At 35.2% G+C, this 16,298-nt stretch overlaps 1 protein-coding gene across 3 annotated transcripts in view; it reads right to left on the reverse strand.

Moving 5' to 3' along the window:
- SPOCK3 (SPARC (osteonectin), cwcv and kazal like domains proteoglycan 3) overlaps positions 1 to 16,298 on the reverse strand; it is a 478,511-nt gene that overhangs the window by 11,048 nt on the left and 451,165 nt on the right. For all 3 annotated transcript variants that reach the window (XM_032413151.1, XM_032413152.1, XM_032413150.1), the window contains one exon: positions 1,735 to 1,956. In XM_032413151.1, the coding sequence (XP_032269042.1) occupies positions 1,735 to 1,956 (222 nt within the window). The remainder of the gene's footprint in view (positions 1 to 1,734; positions 1,957 to 16,298) is intronic.

Consider the following 16,298-nt stretch of genomic DNA (forward strand, 5'->3'; position numbering starts at 1 on the left):
GCAAAATTTTTCTTTGAGGACTTTTAATCAGTTGTACAAATATTGCCGCAAAATCCAGAAATGTTTCAAGATGAAAGTATTTATTTCTGTGGAAGAAACCTCCAGAATTTTTCATAATATTTTTAAATTTTCGTGGATAAACACTAAATATGCCATCATAACACTAAAAAAAAATTAACTGAAATAACATAATAAAAAGACCACATATCTTTTTATAGTGGTTTACCGGGATTTGCTTTTCTATTTTTTAAATGATTTAAATGTACACTAGTTATTAAAACTAACATGTCGGGGTGCCTGGGTGGCTCAGTTGTTAGGCGTCTGCCTTTGACTGAGGTCATGATCCCAGGGTCCTGGGATCGAGCCCAGCATCAGGCTCCCTGCTCAGCGGGAAGCCTGCTTCTCCCTCTCCCACTCCCCCTGCTTGTGTTCCCTCTCTTGCTGTGTCTCTGTCGAATAAATAAATAAAATCTTTAAAAAATAAATAAATAAAATAAAATAACAAATAAATAAAACTAACATGTAGGTTTTTAGAAGAGGCAATTACCTAGTAAGCAAATACGCATTAGTAAAATCAACAGTGTGTGTGTGTGTATGTGTGTGTGTGTGTAGGATTCAAAGTATTTTAATAAAGAAAATCTAAGTTTTAAACCTTGTTTAAAGTAATTTGTAAGTAGTTAAACTACAGATCCTGCCGTTGACTCACTGCTAATCAATTTATGGATAATCATTTCATCCCTAGTTACTAAACTATTACTATGTGGAGAAGTAATTAAGATTTAAAGTCTTAAAGACTTTAATCTAAAGATTAAAACTAACACATAAGGTGTTAGTTTTACATATGAAAAGCTGAGAATAACTAATACAGTTTAATGTAGCTTGTACATTCTCTTAGCCATAAAGAATTTTAAAATGAGGTAACAATAGCAGGTGTATCACATTAGACTAATTCCCAGTTTGTTTTTTAAGATTAGCATCAAAATTATGCATACTATTGTTTCCTTAGTTTCTGCAAACTTTATCATAATGTGAGTTTTTTGGATCTTTTTCCTTTAGCTACTTAATTCTAATCACCATGATTGATTATGTAAGCGTGGTTTCAATGTTACATTGCATTTCCAGTGAAGAATGATGCCAAAAGAACTAGCATCTCCCAACACTTCCAGTTATCTTGCCTCTTCCAGAGAATCAAGATACTTTCTATGCTAGTGAATTTTTACAAAGCTAAGTTATTTTTAAAAGTTTGAAAGGCTAAGTCATTTTAAAATCAAATGAGTAAAAGTAACTTTATGGTGAATGCAGTGGTTCATTCAGCTCATTTAATAAGATCACAAAATAGAACATTAAAACTCCACAGTATAGTGTTAAAAAAAAACCATTTATTTTACACCATGGGCAAAGCAGATAGCAAATTAATTTTAATGATTACTTTTAATATCTATGTTCTCATATCTCTATGTGCTTCTTGGTGGTTCATAATGGAAACTATAATGAAGTGCATTAATATGAAATATTAATTACTATTTTTCATCTTGTTTAGCCTGTTTTGTATCCCTAGCAGAGTTATATTGTTTAACATGCTGCTTATTTGCTCTTTTATTAAACACTCTAATGAGAAAAATATCTACTAAAAAGAATGGGGTAAAATGTACTATTTTTTTTAAATCATGAAGAGATGGATAAAATTTGACATGCAGGTCAACTATCTGCATCAGTAGGTGTCTCATCTTTTACCTTGCTGTCTCTGGAAGCAGTAGCACCATTCATTGTTAGATATCAAACTGTCCTTGTATGTGTCACAAGAATTGAAGAACGCCTTGGTACACTGTTCATTCTTATCAAGGTAAATGCTTCCGAGCTCTGACTGGTCCAGTAACAGGTCATAGTTTGTGTCAAGTCTATTAAACATCCAGCCAAGTGAATCCTTGCAAATTGGCAAAATACTGGTATCAAATCCTAAAGGCAAAGATATAAAATAATTAGCTAAATCTAAAAGTCAAAATTAGCAGCAAGCAATATAAAGGAACATAATAGTTGATTCCTGCCAGAGCACCTACTCAACAGTCTGGAATAAGGCTTTAAACTCATCTTGGGTAATTCATTTCAAAGTAAAGTGGGGATGGTAATACCTACCTTTCAGGATAGTTACGAGGATTAATTAGCCAGAATATAAAGCAGCTAGTACTAATTATGCATTCACTCAATGGCACTTATTATTGTAATTATATTAGATACATTTCCATTCTTTTTAGTGTTCAAACTTTTTCTTAATAAATAGGTTGTCATAATGAATGCCTTTTTATATGTATATAGGTATTACTGAATAATAATGTCCATTAATAAAGAAATACAATTCATCTTCATCCAAAGAAATTTTACAAAAAGTAAAATTTTAACAAAAGTAAAATGAACACATAATAAATAACATCATTAATGCTCTATATCTTTGTGGAACCATGGTGATTATGGTATTTCACAAGGAATACGTATCCTGAGAAAGAATAACCATCATGTAATTTACACAGATACTCTGTCTTCTGTTTCCCTCAAGGCAATTTTCACAATTACAAATAAGCTGTAATGGGAGACAGCAGAGAGCACTGGATGGGCACAGATATAGAGGGATGACAGAACGGGTTTGCACCCAAGGTACAAACAATCCAAGTGTGTGTTTCTTTGGATAAGCCACAGGCTCCACTGAAGCTCTGTGTCCTAAATAGCATTACATGAGATGTCAGTGTTTTGAAGCATAATTTAAAAATTTACTTTCAACTATTCTTTGCCAGGCTTAAACCAGCTTTAATAGGTATTTCAGTAGACCAGTTGCTGTTTTATTTGCTATTTTCCATTCATTACAAGTGACAGTAAGATAATAACTCAGTTAACTGGTGTGAAAAATAGGATGTGTTTGGAGTTGTGGAGACTTTCTGAAAACTGAATATCCAAAGAATTTAATCTTCAACACCAGGGGTTGAAGAGTAGTTTAACCATTTATGAATGAAATTCTCACATGCGGTTAATTTTATATTCTAGTACACAATCTATTTTGATAAATACTTTTTACACTCCAAGGTGTATAAATAATTGAAAATAAAGATATACATATGTAGGATTTAATTTTTAAACCCTATTTAGCATTTTTAAGATATTTAGTATTAAAATTAAATAAGTACCGACTAGGAGATTTTTGGACTTAAGAAATTCTAACTTTAACCACCTTTTTGGAATTTATTTTATTAATGTGTCAAAACATATTTTGCTTTCTATCTATGCATCACCATGCTGGGCAATGGGTATATAAAGGTAAAAGAGGTGTTTGTGGCACTTTCATAAAAGCATAGAGAAAGAAATTTAGTGATTTTTTTCATTGTTTGCATTTTTCTTTTTAAAATTGTAGAATCAAAACAGAATTCTCCCACTCAAACAAATAAACATAGAGCATACATGAATTTCTCATTTCCTATTTACTTTTCAGGTCTTAACCTTGGTTCTGGGGATACAGGATTGAAATTATAGATAAGGCCCTTATTCTCATGGAGCTTACTTTTAAAGCAGCATGGCTTGAAAAATTAGTTGAACCTGTTCCTTACTACCAGAAATTGTCAAATGCTCAGGGATTACACAAAGAAAGGCACCTATCAAAAACAAATATACTAAACACTGCAAAACTATTCAAGGGAATGGAATTCTTGGTGTGGGATTCCTGGTATGCCTTTGAACCACATCCTCCCTCCCATCTCATTTTCTGGCACAATGGAGAAACCCATGGTGTTATACTGCCTTTATGAATAAAATATCTGGGAAGCAGAGAGAAGAGCTGTCACCCTTTGGTGAACATTCATAGTTACTTAAGAGACGCTATCTTCAGCCTTCACCTGCTTATTGAGAATGGAGAACTCAACTGGCTTGTTTCCCAATGTTTAATGTGAAGGTCTCATTGAGAACCCTTGTAAAGTCTACAAGTGTCTGCAAGAAGGAGAGATGACATCTGATTTCCAGGTGAGTATCTGCTTATCTACATTTTGACTAGTCCTGGTCAAAGTGGAAAAGGGCACTTTGTTACACAAAGTGGGTGTAACAGCTGTGCAGATAAAAGGCAAAGACTACTCTGGGATTCAACCAAACCCTGAAGACTCACTCTCAGTGTTAGGGATGCAGAGGTAGATGAAATATAAGAAAATGTCCAGAGAAAGTGAGCAGAAGGCCAGCAACTAGAGATTCACCATCTCATGTCTCCTGCTTAGAGACAGATGATGAAGAATCAGTGGAGAGATAATAGAGCATTAGATTCCAGCAAACATACTCTGGACTCTTTCAGTACAATAAGGAATGACTGAAATGTTAAAAGCAAGGGGTGATGCCATCTGATTTTTGTTTTAAAAGGAAACACTGTCTGCCATGTGAATTATATGGGAGCAAGTGTGGAAATTGGGAGACCAGAAGGGAGTAACTGGAATAGCCCATATGAGAGATTTTTGGGGATTCTTTATATCACATCTTCCCAATTGGTTAAGTTTCCTTTGACCAATCATCAATCTTTAAAATATAAGTTTTATGGGGCGCCTGGGTGGCTCAGTCATTAAGCGTCTGCCTTCGGCTCAGGTCATGATCCCAGGGTCTTGATTCTGGGATCGAGCCCCGTATCCGGCTGCCTGCTCTGTGGGGAGTCTGCTTCTCCCTCTCCATCTCCCCCTGCTTGTGTTCCCTCTCTCGCTGTGTCTTTCTGTCAAATAAATAAATAAAATCTTTAAAAATATATATATATATATAAATTTTATTTTATTTTTGATTTTAATTTAATTTTTAAATTTTATTTTAATTCCAGTATATTTAATATACAGTATTAAATTAGGTTCAGGTGTACAATACAGTAATTCAATAATTCTATACATTTTTACTCAGTGCTCATGATGGTAAGTGTACTCTTAATCCCCTTCACCTATTTCACCCATCTCCCCATGCATCTCCCCTCTGGTAACCATTTGTTTGTCCTCTATAGTTAAGAGTTTGTAAAACATACATTTTAAAATTATCTCTGCCCAGCTTTTATGATGTATTATGTAAACATCCTTGTCAATTCCAACACCTTCATCCTTCTTATTTTTTCAATAGTGAAAGAAAACTAGGCTTAACCTCTCAATATTTTTTGTAGCTCTACTTTGAGAACTTATTCTACAATGCAGACATCAACATAAAATAATATTTCTGAAAATATTACATGAACAGATGTTTAATAAATTTTAAACACAATAGAACTAAGAGTTTACCTTTTATGTTAAAGAGAAATGAAATTTTTATAGAGTGCATGTGTGGTGAATGATAAATTTGATGAAGTGTAATAATGTTTTAGATCCAGAACATCGAGGTATCTGATTTGTATTCAGGTCACTGGCTTGGGTCATGGCACTACCTTTCTTGGTTAAGTTATTTTATCTAGACTTTAATGTCAACATCTAGATAATGTGGGGATTTTCCAGACATGATCTCTATGTTACCTTGAAGATCAAAAATACAGTGAGTTTGTGCTATTTGAATAATATATTTATACACAAAACTGTGTTACAAGAGTCATCAGAATCATAAGTAACAGAAAAGGACAAGACATAAAATTATTTTAATATTCTAAATTAAATATATACTTTCAATATGATTCAATTTAGTTGATGCTACAAGTATAAAATGAAATTAATTGGGAAAAGTTGTCTTCTCTTTTATCTTGAACTTTTAGAGCAATACATACTATTTGATGAGTTTGAGAGTTCTTGGATAACACTATCATAGAGTCACTATATATGTACATAATACAAATATAATACATATATGCATTACTATTCATTGTATTTATTATGTATATATGTAATACTCTTGACTTATGCATCAGATCAGTGTAGCATGAAAAAAAAAAATCTCTAGATCTAGGTAGAAAGCTCACTTCTGTCACCACAATAAAAACTTATAGCTTTTACCCAATTTCTGAAGTCCATTTTGTCTTACATAAATATAGCCACTCCAACTTTTTTATAACTAGAATTCTTATTATTATACTTTTAAATAATTTGTATTTTTATACTGAGTTTCTTTTTTTAATATTTATTTATTTATTTTAGAGAGAGAGCATGAGTGGGAGGGGCAAAGGAAGAGGGAGAGAGAATCTCAAGCAGACTCCACGCTGACTGCAGAGCCCCATGTGGGGCTCAATCTCAGGACCCTGAGATCAGGACCTGAGCCGAAACCAACAGTCTGGCGTTCAACTATCTGTGCCACCCAGGCACCCCTATACTAAGAGTTTCTTAGAGAGAGCATAGCATTGAGTCTTACATTTTTTTCCAAATCTGAAAATCTCTGCCTTTTGATTAAAGTGTTTAGACCACATGCATTTAATATTATATAGATATGGTTGTGTTTAGAACTTCATGTTGGTGTTGGGGAGCCTGGGTGGCTCAGTTGGTTAAGCAACCAACTCTTGGTTTCAGCTCTTATCTCAGGGTTCTGTGATTGAGCACTAAGTCAGGCTCTGCACTCATCAGGGAATCTGCTTGTGGATTCTCCTTCTGCCCCTCCCCCCATTTGTCCATGCTCTCTCTCTCTCTCTCTCTCTCTAAACTAACTAACTAACTAACTAACTAACTAACTAACTAAATAAATAAATAAATAAAAAACTTCATGTTGGTGTTATTTTATTTGTCCTCTTTATTATTTGTTATTATTTCTCCTTTCCTGTTCATTTTTGATTAAATATGTTGCTTTTATATTTTTATTATTTCCATTTAATCTCTACTATTAGTTTATGAGGTAGGCAAAATAATAGCCCCTCAAAGATGTCCACATTCTAATCCCTGGATTTTTGTGATATTACATCACTAAAGGGACTTAAGTTTGCAGATGGAATTAAGTTTGTTAATCAGTTGACTTTAAAATTGGGAGTTATTGTGGATTATCTGGATAAACCCAATTTAATTACATAAAACCTTAAGACTGAGGAACTTTTCTCAGCTAATAGGCAGAAATGAGACCGAAAAAAAAACATGGATTTGAAGGTGGACGGAGACCATAATCCTAGCAATGTGGGTGGTGTCTTGCATCTGGGACTAGCCAAGAAGGATCAGAATACTCAGTCCTATAATTGCTAGGAACTGAATTTTTTTAAAGACTTTATTTATTTAGAGAGCAAGCAGAGGTTGGGGGAGCAGAGAGAAAATCTCCAGCAGACTCTGAGTTGAGTGCAGAGATGGCCTTGAGGCATATCCCACAACCCTGAGATCATGACCTGAGCTGAAATCAAGAGTCAGATGCTTAACTGACTCAGCCACCCAGGTGCCCCAAGGAATTGAATTTTGACAACAACCCAGCTGCTTATAGAACTGGATCCTCTCATAGTGCCTGGGTGGCTCAGTAGGTTTAGCATCTGCCTTTGGCTCAGGCCATGATCCTGGGTCTTGGGATTGAGCCCTCCATCAGGCTCCTTGTTCAGTGGGGAGTCTGCTTCTCCCCCACTCTTCCCCCGTTCATGCTCTCTCTCTCTCTCTCAAATAAATAAATAAAATCTTAAAAAAAAAAAAAAGAAAAGAAAAGAAATGGATTCTCTCCTAGAGTTTCCAGCAAGGCATGTAGCCCTTCAAACACCCTGATTTTAATGTGGGGTGAGTCCTGTGTTGGACTTTTGACCTACAGAACTATAAAATAATAAATTTGTGTTGCTTAAACTACTAAATTTTGTGGTAATTTGTTACATTCATAATAGAAAACTAATGTAGTTTATGAACTATATTTTGTTTTTTGCTGGTTGCCCTAGGATTTACAGTATACATCATTAATTTACCACAGTCTACCTTCAAATAATATTGTACCACTTCACCTATGTGGTAAGAAATTTGTCAAAGTGTACTTAAATCCTTTACCTTCTCACATTTTTTGCTATTAGTGCTACCCATTTTGATTCTACATATGTTGTAAACTCCACTGTATGTTTTTATGATGTTTGCTCTAAACAATGTATTAGCTTTTCTAAGAGATTAAAAAATCAGAAAAAAATCTCTATTATTTTAAATGAATTTTTTTTTGTCTATGCATAACACTTCTGACACCAAATATGTGAGTTTTCCACCCAGAGTGGAAACCAACTGGGTGCCTTATAATTTAATTCAATTTTGACTTTATTTATTCAGTTAGTGCAAATCCAACGGGTTAAAATCTCAGTCCCACAGAGTGCCCCCTCAGGCAGACACCAATAGCAAGTAGTGGATTCCCAGTGCATCCACACTTCTGCCAACTTGGCTAAAGATTAGAGGTTCCCAGGACCCTTTCCTTAGGCTCCATAATTTGTAACAGTTCACAGAACTTAGGGAAACACTTTAACTTATGTTTATAAAGGAAATTATAAAGAATAGGAATAAACAGCCAGATGAAGTGGTACACAGGCTAAAATATGGAAGGGTCCCAAGTGCAGGAGCTTCTTCTTTTTTTTTTTTTAAGATTTTATTTATTTATTTGACAGAGAGAGACACAGTGAGAGAGGGAACACAAGCAGGGGGAGTGGGAGAGGGAGAAGCAGACTCCCTGCTGAGCAGGGAGCCCAATGCGGGGCTCGATCCCGGGACCCTGGGACCATGACCTGAGCCAAAAGCAGATGCTTAACGACTGAGCCACCCAGGCACCCCTCAAGTGCAGGAGCTTCTGTTCCCTTGGAGTTGTGGTGTGCCACCCTGTCTGCACATGGATACATTCACCAACTCAGAAGCTCTCCACACCTCTTAGCTTAGGGATTTTTATAGAGCCTTTGTCAAGTAGGCATGATCAATTAACTCAATCTTCAGCCTCTCTTCCCTCACCAGAGGATGGAGTGTGGGGCTGAAAGTGCCAAATTTCTAATCACTGCTTAGTCTTTTTTTTTTTTTTTTTTTTTAAAGATTTTATTTATTTATTTGACAGAGAGAGACACAGCGAGAGAGGGAACACAAGCAGGGGGAGTGGGAGAGGGAGAAGCAGGCTCCCCACCTAGCAGGGAGCCTGATGCGGGGCTCGATCCCAGGACCCTGGGATCATGACCTGAGCCGAAGGCAGACACTTAACAACTGAGCCACCCAGGCGCCCCGCACTGCTTAGTCTTTATGGTAACCAGCCATCATCTTAAGAAGTTTTCTAGGAGCCCACCAAGTGTCACCTCATTAGGACAAAAGATGTTCATATCACCCAGGAATTCCAAGGGATATAGGCACTCTATGTAAGATGCTCCTATCATCCTCATCACCCAGGAAATTTTACAAGAGTTTAGGAGCTCCACATCAGGACCAGGAAGCAGAGACCAAAAACAGATTTCTTATGTTGTCACATATATTTACCCCCATGTTACGTATTTCTGGCTTTCTACATTCCTAAATGTAGATTCAAATTTCTGTGTGGTATCATTACCTTTTGTGTCATGAAATTCCTTTACCATTTCTTGAAATCTCTCAGCTTTGGATTATTGAAAACTATTTTTTTTTAATTATTAACATACAATGTATTATTTGTTTCAGGGTACAGGTCTGTGATTCATCAGTCTTACACAATACACAGCATTTACCACAACACATACCCTCACCAATGTCCATCACCCAGCCACCCACACCCCTCCACTCCAGCAACCCTCAATTTGTTTTCTGAGATTAAGAGTCTCTTATGGTTTGTCTCTCTCTCTGGTTTCATCTTGTTTCATTTTTCCCTCCCTTCCCCTATGATCCTCTGTCTTGTTTCTCAAATTCCTCATATCAATGAGATCATATGATACTTATCTTTCTCTGATTGACTTATTTCACTCAGCATAATACCCTCTAGTTCCATCCACGTCATTGCAAATGGCAAGATTTCATTTTTTGATGGCTGCATAATATTCCATTGTATATATATACACCACGTCTTCTTTATCCATTCATCTGTTGATGGACATCTAGGCTCTTTCCATGGTTTGGCTATTGTGGACATTGCTGCTATAAACACTGGGGTGCCAGTGTCCCTTTGGATCACTACATTTGTATCTTTGGGGTAAATAAACAGTAGTGCAATTGCTGGGTCGTAGAGTAGCTCTATTTTCAACTTTTTGAGGAACCTCCATGTTGTTTTCCAGAGTGGCTGCACGAGCTTGCATTCCCACCAACAGTGTTGGAGGGTTCCCCTTTCTCCGCATCCTTCCCAACATCTGTTGTTTCCTGACTTGTTAATTTTAGCCATTCTGACTGGTATGAAGTAGTATCTCAATGTGGTTTTGATTTATATTTCCTAGATGCAGAGTGATGTTGAGCACGTTTTCATGAGTCTGTTGGCCATTTGGTTGTCTTCTTTGCAGAAATGTCTGTTCATGTCTTCTGCCCATTTCTTGATTGGATTATTTGCTCCTTAGGTGTTGAGTTTGGTAAGTTCTTTATAGGTTTTGGATACAAATGATATGTCATTAGCAAATATCTTCTCCCTTCTGTCAGTTGTCTTTTGGTTTTATTGATTGTTTCTTTTGCTGTGCAAAAGCTTTTTATCTTGATGAAGTCCCAGTAGTTCATTTTTGCCCTTGCTTCCCTTGCCTTTGGCGATGTTTCTAGGAAGAAGTTGCTGCGGCTGAGGTTGAAGAGGTTGTGGAGGAAAGTTGGAAAGAACTCAAATACATGGAGGCTAAAGAGCATCCTAATAAAGAATGAATGGGTCAACCAGGAAATTAAAGAAGAATTTAAAAAATTCATGGAAAATCTTTGGGATGCAGCAAAGGCAATCCTAAGAGGGAAGTATATAGCAATATAAGCCTTTCTCAAGAAACAAGAAAGGTTTCAAATATATAACCTAACCCTACACCTAAAGGAGCTACAGAAAGAACAGCAAATAAAGCCTAACCCCAGCAGGAGAAGAGAAATAATAAAGTTCAGGGCAGAAATCAATGAAATAGAGACCAAAAGAACAGTAGAACAGATCAACAAAACTAGGAGCTGGTTTTTTGAAAGAATTAATAAAATTGATAAACCCCTGGCCAGACTTATCAAAAAGAAAAGAGAAAAGACCCAAATAAATAAAATCCTGAATGAAAGAGGAGAGATAACAATGAACACAGAAGAAATACAAACAATTATAAGAACTTATTATGAGCAACTATATGCCAACAAATTAGACAATCTGGAAGAAATGGATGCATTCCAGAGATGTATAAACTACCAAAACCGAACCAGGAAGAAATAGAAAACCTGAACAGACCTATAACCACTAAGGAAATTGAAGCAGTAATCAAAAATCTCCCAACAAACAAGAGCCCAGGGCCAGATGGCTTCCCAGGGGAATTCTACCAAACATTTAAAGAAAAATTAATACCTATTCTTCTGAAACTGTTCCAAAAAATAGAAATGGAAGGAAAACTTCCAAACTCGTTTTATGAGGCCACCATTACCTTGATCCCCAACCAGACAAAGACCCCATCAAAAAGGAGAATTACAGACCAATATCCCTGATGAACATGGATGCAAAAATTCTCACCAAAATATTAGCCAATAGGATCCAACAGTACATTAAATGGATTATTCACCACGACCAAGTGGGATTTATTCCTGGGCTGCAAGGTTGGTTCAACATCCTCAAATCAATCAATGTGAAACACTACATTAATAAAAGAAAGGAGAAGAACCATGTGATCTTCTCAATAGATGCAGAAAAAGCATTTGACAAAGTATAGCATCCTTTTTTGATTAAAACTCTTCAGAATGTAGGGATAGAGGGTACATACCTCAATATCATAAAAGCCATCTATGAAAAACCCACAGCGAATATCATTCTCAATGGGGAAAAACTGAGAGCTTTTCCCCTAAGGTCAGGAACATGGCAGGGATGTCCACTATCACCACTGCTGTTCAACATATACTAGAAATCCTAACCTCAGCAATCAGACAACAAAAAGAAATAAAATGCATCCGAATTGGCAAAGAAGTGAAACTCTCACTTTTTGCAGATGATATGATATGTTATGTGGAAAACCCAAAAGACTCCATCCCACAACTGCTAGAACTCATACAGGAATTCAGTAAAGTGGCAGGATATAAAATCAATGCACAGAAGTCAGTTGCATTTCTATACACCAACAACGAAATAGAAGAAAGAGAAATTAAGGAGTCGATCCCATTTATAATTGCACCCAAACCATAAGATACCTAGGAATAAATCTAACCAAAGAGGCAAAGGATCTGTACTCAGAAAACTATAGAATACTCATAAAAGAAATTGAGGAAGACACAAAGAAATGGAAAAATATTCCATGCTCATGGATTGGAAGAACAAATATTGTGAAGATGTCAATGCTACCTAGAGCAATCTACACATTTAATGCAATCCCTATCAAAATACTATCAACTTTTTTCACAGAAATGGAACAAATAATCCTAAAATTTGTATGGAACCAGAAAAGACCCTGAATAACCAGAGGAATGTTGAAAAAGAAAAGCAAAGCTGGTGGCATCACAATTCTGGACTTCCAGCTCTATTACAAAGCTGTCATCATCAAGACAGTATGGTACTGGCACAAAAACAGACACATAGATCAATGGAACAGAATAGAGAGCCCAGAAATGGACCCTCAGCTCTATGGTCAACTAATCTTTGACAAAGCAGGAAAGAATGTCCAATGGAAAAAAGACAGTCTCTTCAATAAATGGTGTTGGGAAAATTGGACAGCCACATGCAGAAGAATAAAACTGGACCATTTCCTTACACCATACACAAAAATAGACTCAAAATGGATGAAAGACCTAAAAGTGAGACAGGAAACCACCAAAATCCTTGAGGAAAAAACTTTTCTTTTTTAAGATTTTATTTATTTATTTGAGAGAGAGAGAGAGAGTACAAAGGGAGAATGAGAGGGAGAATCAGACTCCCTGCTGAGCAGAGAGCCCAATGCTGGACTCGATCCCAGGATCCTGAGACCATGACCTGAGCTGAAGGCAGACGCTTAACCGACTGAGCCACCCAGGCACCTGAAAACATTTTTTTTTTTTTTTTTTGGCTTAATTTTTGAAAGACGTTTCTGCCAGAGATTTTTTTTTTTCTTTTAACACTCAAAATATTCTACTGTATTGTGGCCTTCATAGGGTCTGAGGAGAAGCAAGCTGACATGATGATCTTTGCTCCTCCAAACAATTTGTGTGTGTGTGTGTGTGTGTGTGTGTGTGTGTGGTTGCTTTTAAGATTTGCTTTTCAGTGCAGACTTTTATCAATTTAGTTATGGTATACTTTAGCTTGGTTTTCTTTGTTTCTGTTGTTTGATGTTTATTGTATTTCTGCATGTGTGGGTTTAAAATATTAATAAAATTCAGAAAATTTTTAGCTATTATTATCATTTCTTCATATAATTTTCTGATCTCCTATATTTTTAGTATCCTTTGAAGACATCAATTACTCATATGTTAATGCCCTTGACATTATCCCTCACACTTCACACAGACTTTTTTTTTCAGTTTCTGTTTTCTTCTATGTGCTTTATTTTGGATAGTTTCTATCATATATCTTCAGGTCCATGTTTGTTTATTTTCTTTTTTTCCTGCTCTGTTCATTGTGCTTTTAATCTTATTCAGCATGTTTTTATTTCATTTATTGTGTGTTTCATCTCTAGATATCCCATTTGGATGTTTTATTCATATCCTCTCTTGTAATTGATATTCATATTTCCCTTCATACTACTGTGCATATTAATAATATTTTAATAGTTACATTTACAATCCATGTATACTAAACCCATCATCATTGTAATTTCTGGGTATATTTTCAAGATTATGATTTCTCCAAATTATGGAGCATATTTTTACACTTCTTGGCATGCTTGGTCAATTTTAATTGGAGCTGAACATTGTGAATTTTAAGTTATTGGTTGCTATATTTTGTGGTATTTCTCTTCAGTGTTCTATTTTGTTCTGGCATGAAATTAAATAACCTGGCATCAACTCGATTCTTTTAAGGATTGCTTTTAAGCTTTGTATGGCAGGCACAGAACAGACCTTTATTCTGGAATTAATTTAGCCCCAACACCAATGTGTATCTTATTCACTATATAGATAGACAATCTTTTGTTTATCAGTTCACCAGCTGAAGGACATTTGGGTTGTCACCAGTTTTGTAATTATAAGTAAAATTGCTATAAATATCCACATACATATTTTATGTGAGCATATGTTATAAATTTCTCTAGGATAAATACCTTCACATGAGATTTCTGGGTCATATGGTAAGTTAATGTTTCATTTTATAAAACAGTTTTTCAAAGAGTCTACATTAAGGAAGGCACGTGTTGTAATGAGCACTGGGTATTATATAAGACTGATGAATCACTGACCTCTACTTCTGAAGCCAATAATATATTATATGTTAGTTAATTGAATTTAAATTAAAAGAAATAAAAAAAACAACTACAACAAAAACAAAGAGTCTACATCATTTTGAATTTCCTTTAGCCATCTAGGAGAGATCCAATTGCTTCCATCCTCACCAGCACTTATTGGTAATGCTACTTACTTGTTTATTGCCACTCTAATAAGTATGTAAGAGGTATCTCACTGTGATTTAATTCAGCATTTTCCTAATAATGACTGATGTTAATCTTCTTTTCATATATTAATTTAAATTATAAATCTTTGTGGAAGTGTACAAATCTTTTACCCATTTTTCAGGTAAGTTGTTTGACCATTATTGAGATTTCAGTATTATTTATATTTTTTGCATGTAAGATCTTTACTAGATATATTTTGCCAATATTTTCTCTCAGTTTGTGGCTTGTCTTTTAATTTTAAAGCAGTATCTTTTAAATATATTTATAAATATGTATATATATATATAGAGAGAGAGAGGGATATGAAGTTCGATTTATTTTTTCCTCTTATGTGTCATATCTAAGAAATCTCTTTTAACCAAAGTTTACACATATTTATTCTTATATTTTCCTCTATAACTTTTCTGGTATTAGGCTTTCCATTTATGCAGACTGATTTTTATTTAAGGTAAATTATGTTTTGGGATTTTCTTTTATCTACTCTTCTATCTGAACAAAATAAATGCTGAGGCCATCTTTACTTCACTTCTGGGAGAAAGAACTACAGTGAAATTTCAGCCAAGAGTAAAGTGTGTTTTTCATGTCCTTGCATGTTCCCTTGTGCTTTGCACACACTGTAGAGTCACATGTTGACACATTATAGAACATACGGCATAGGTGCTGTATTGAGCCCAGTGATTACAGTGTCATGCTGGCAATGACAGCTTCTTCAAAGGAAGGGAATGGGGCTGAAGTAGATACGCAACTTTAGTCTCTCTGCTTGGCTCACCCAGATGCTTTCCCTATTAGAGAACTCAGGAGAAAGCACACAGCCTCGTCACTCTGCCCTCCAGCTGCTGCTTGTCCCATTTTTTAATCCAGTCATCCCCAAAATTATTGTTCCTGAAGCTGCACATTCTCAATGTGAAAACCACATCCAAATGGGCATTTTCCACTAACCCAGTATATCCACCTTCCTCTCAGGTTCTCAATGATAAAGACCTGTGAGAACTGCAATCAAGAATCAATCCAATAATTCCCAAGATTTTGTAGAAAATCATACAAAATTAGTATATGTATGAATTATTATAAATGATCCCATTTTATTTTATAGTTAACTTAAAAACTGGTTAAAGGTAACACTGCATATTTAAAACTTATTCATAAATAAATTATTATTAACCCTTGCTTTTGCTCACATTTTAGAACGTTAGAACACATTCTAGTGGTTAGGTGGATGTAATGCTACAAATGATACAGCAGAATTTTAAATGAGCAGAAAGTACATAAAATATTTTAAAAGCATGCAATGTGCTTGCTTTCAGTATTTCAATTAAAAAATGCCATATTTTATATTTTTTTCTTCACTATTCTGAATGTGTCTATATTGTTGTGTATTATAATGTGACACCCTAAGAATGGATATTAGGACTCAGTGTGTGTGTGTGTGTGTGTGTGTGTGTAGAAGATCTATATATGGAATGCTCTCTGATAGTCATCAAATATGATCAAATCTGCTAGTTTATCAATGCAAGATGAGAGAGAAAAAAATAACTAAGGAACAATCTAAATTTATAAACTGAAATATATTAGGAATTTGATACAATGAAATACTAAAAAAAAACCCTTGAATATTGCTTAAAATTACCTTATTACAAATTTGGAAATAATATACAGTTGTGTAAAAATTAAGAGTGGATTCACATTGTTGGGTATGATTCTACATGTGGTGAACTTAAGGACTTTGACATCCCTTGCCTTAATTAGAGTTACTTCTTAGATC

The sequence above is a fragment of the Phoca vitulina genome, unplaced genomic scaffold (assembly GCF_004348235.1).
Source record: "Phoca vitulina isolate PV1807 unplaced genomic scaffold, GSC_HSeal_1.0 scaffold14, whole genome shotgun sequence".
Taxonomy (NCBI): domain Eukaryota; kingdom Metazoa; phylum Chordata; class Mammalia; order Carnivora; family Phocidae; genus Phoca; species Phoca vitulina.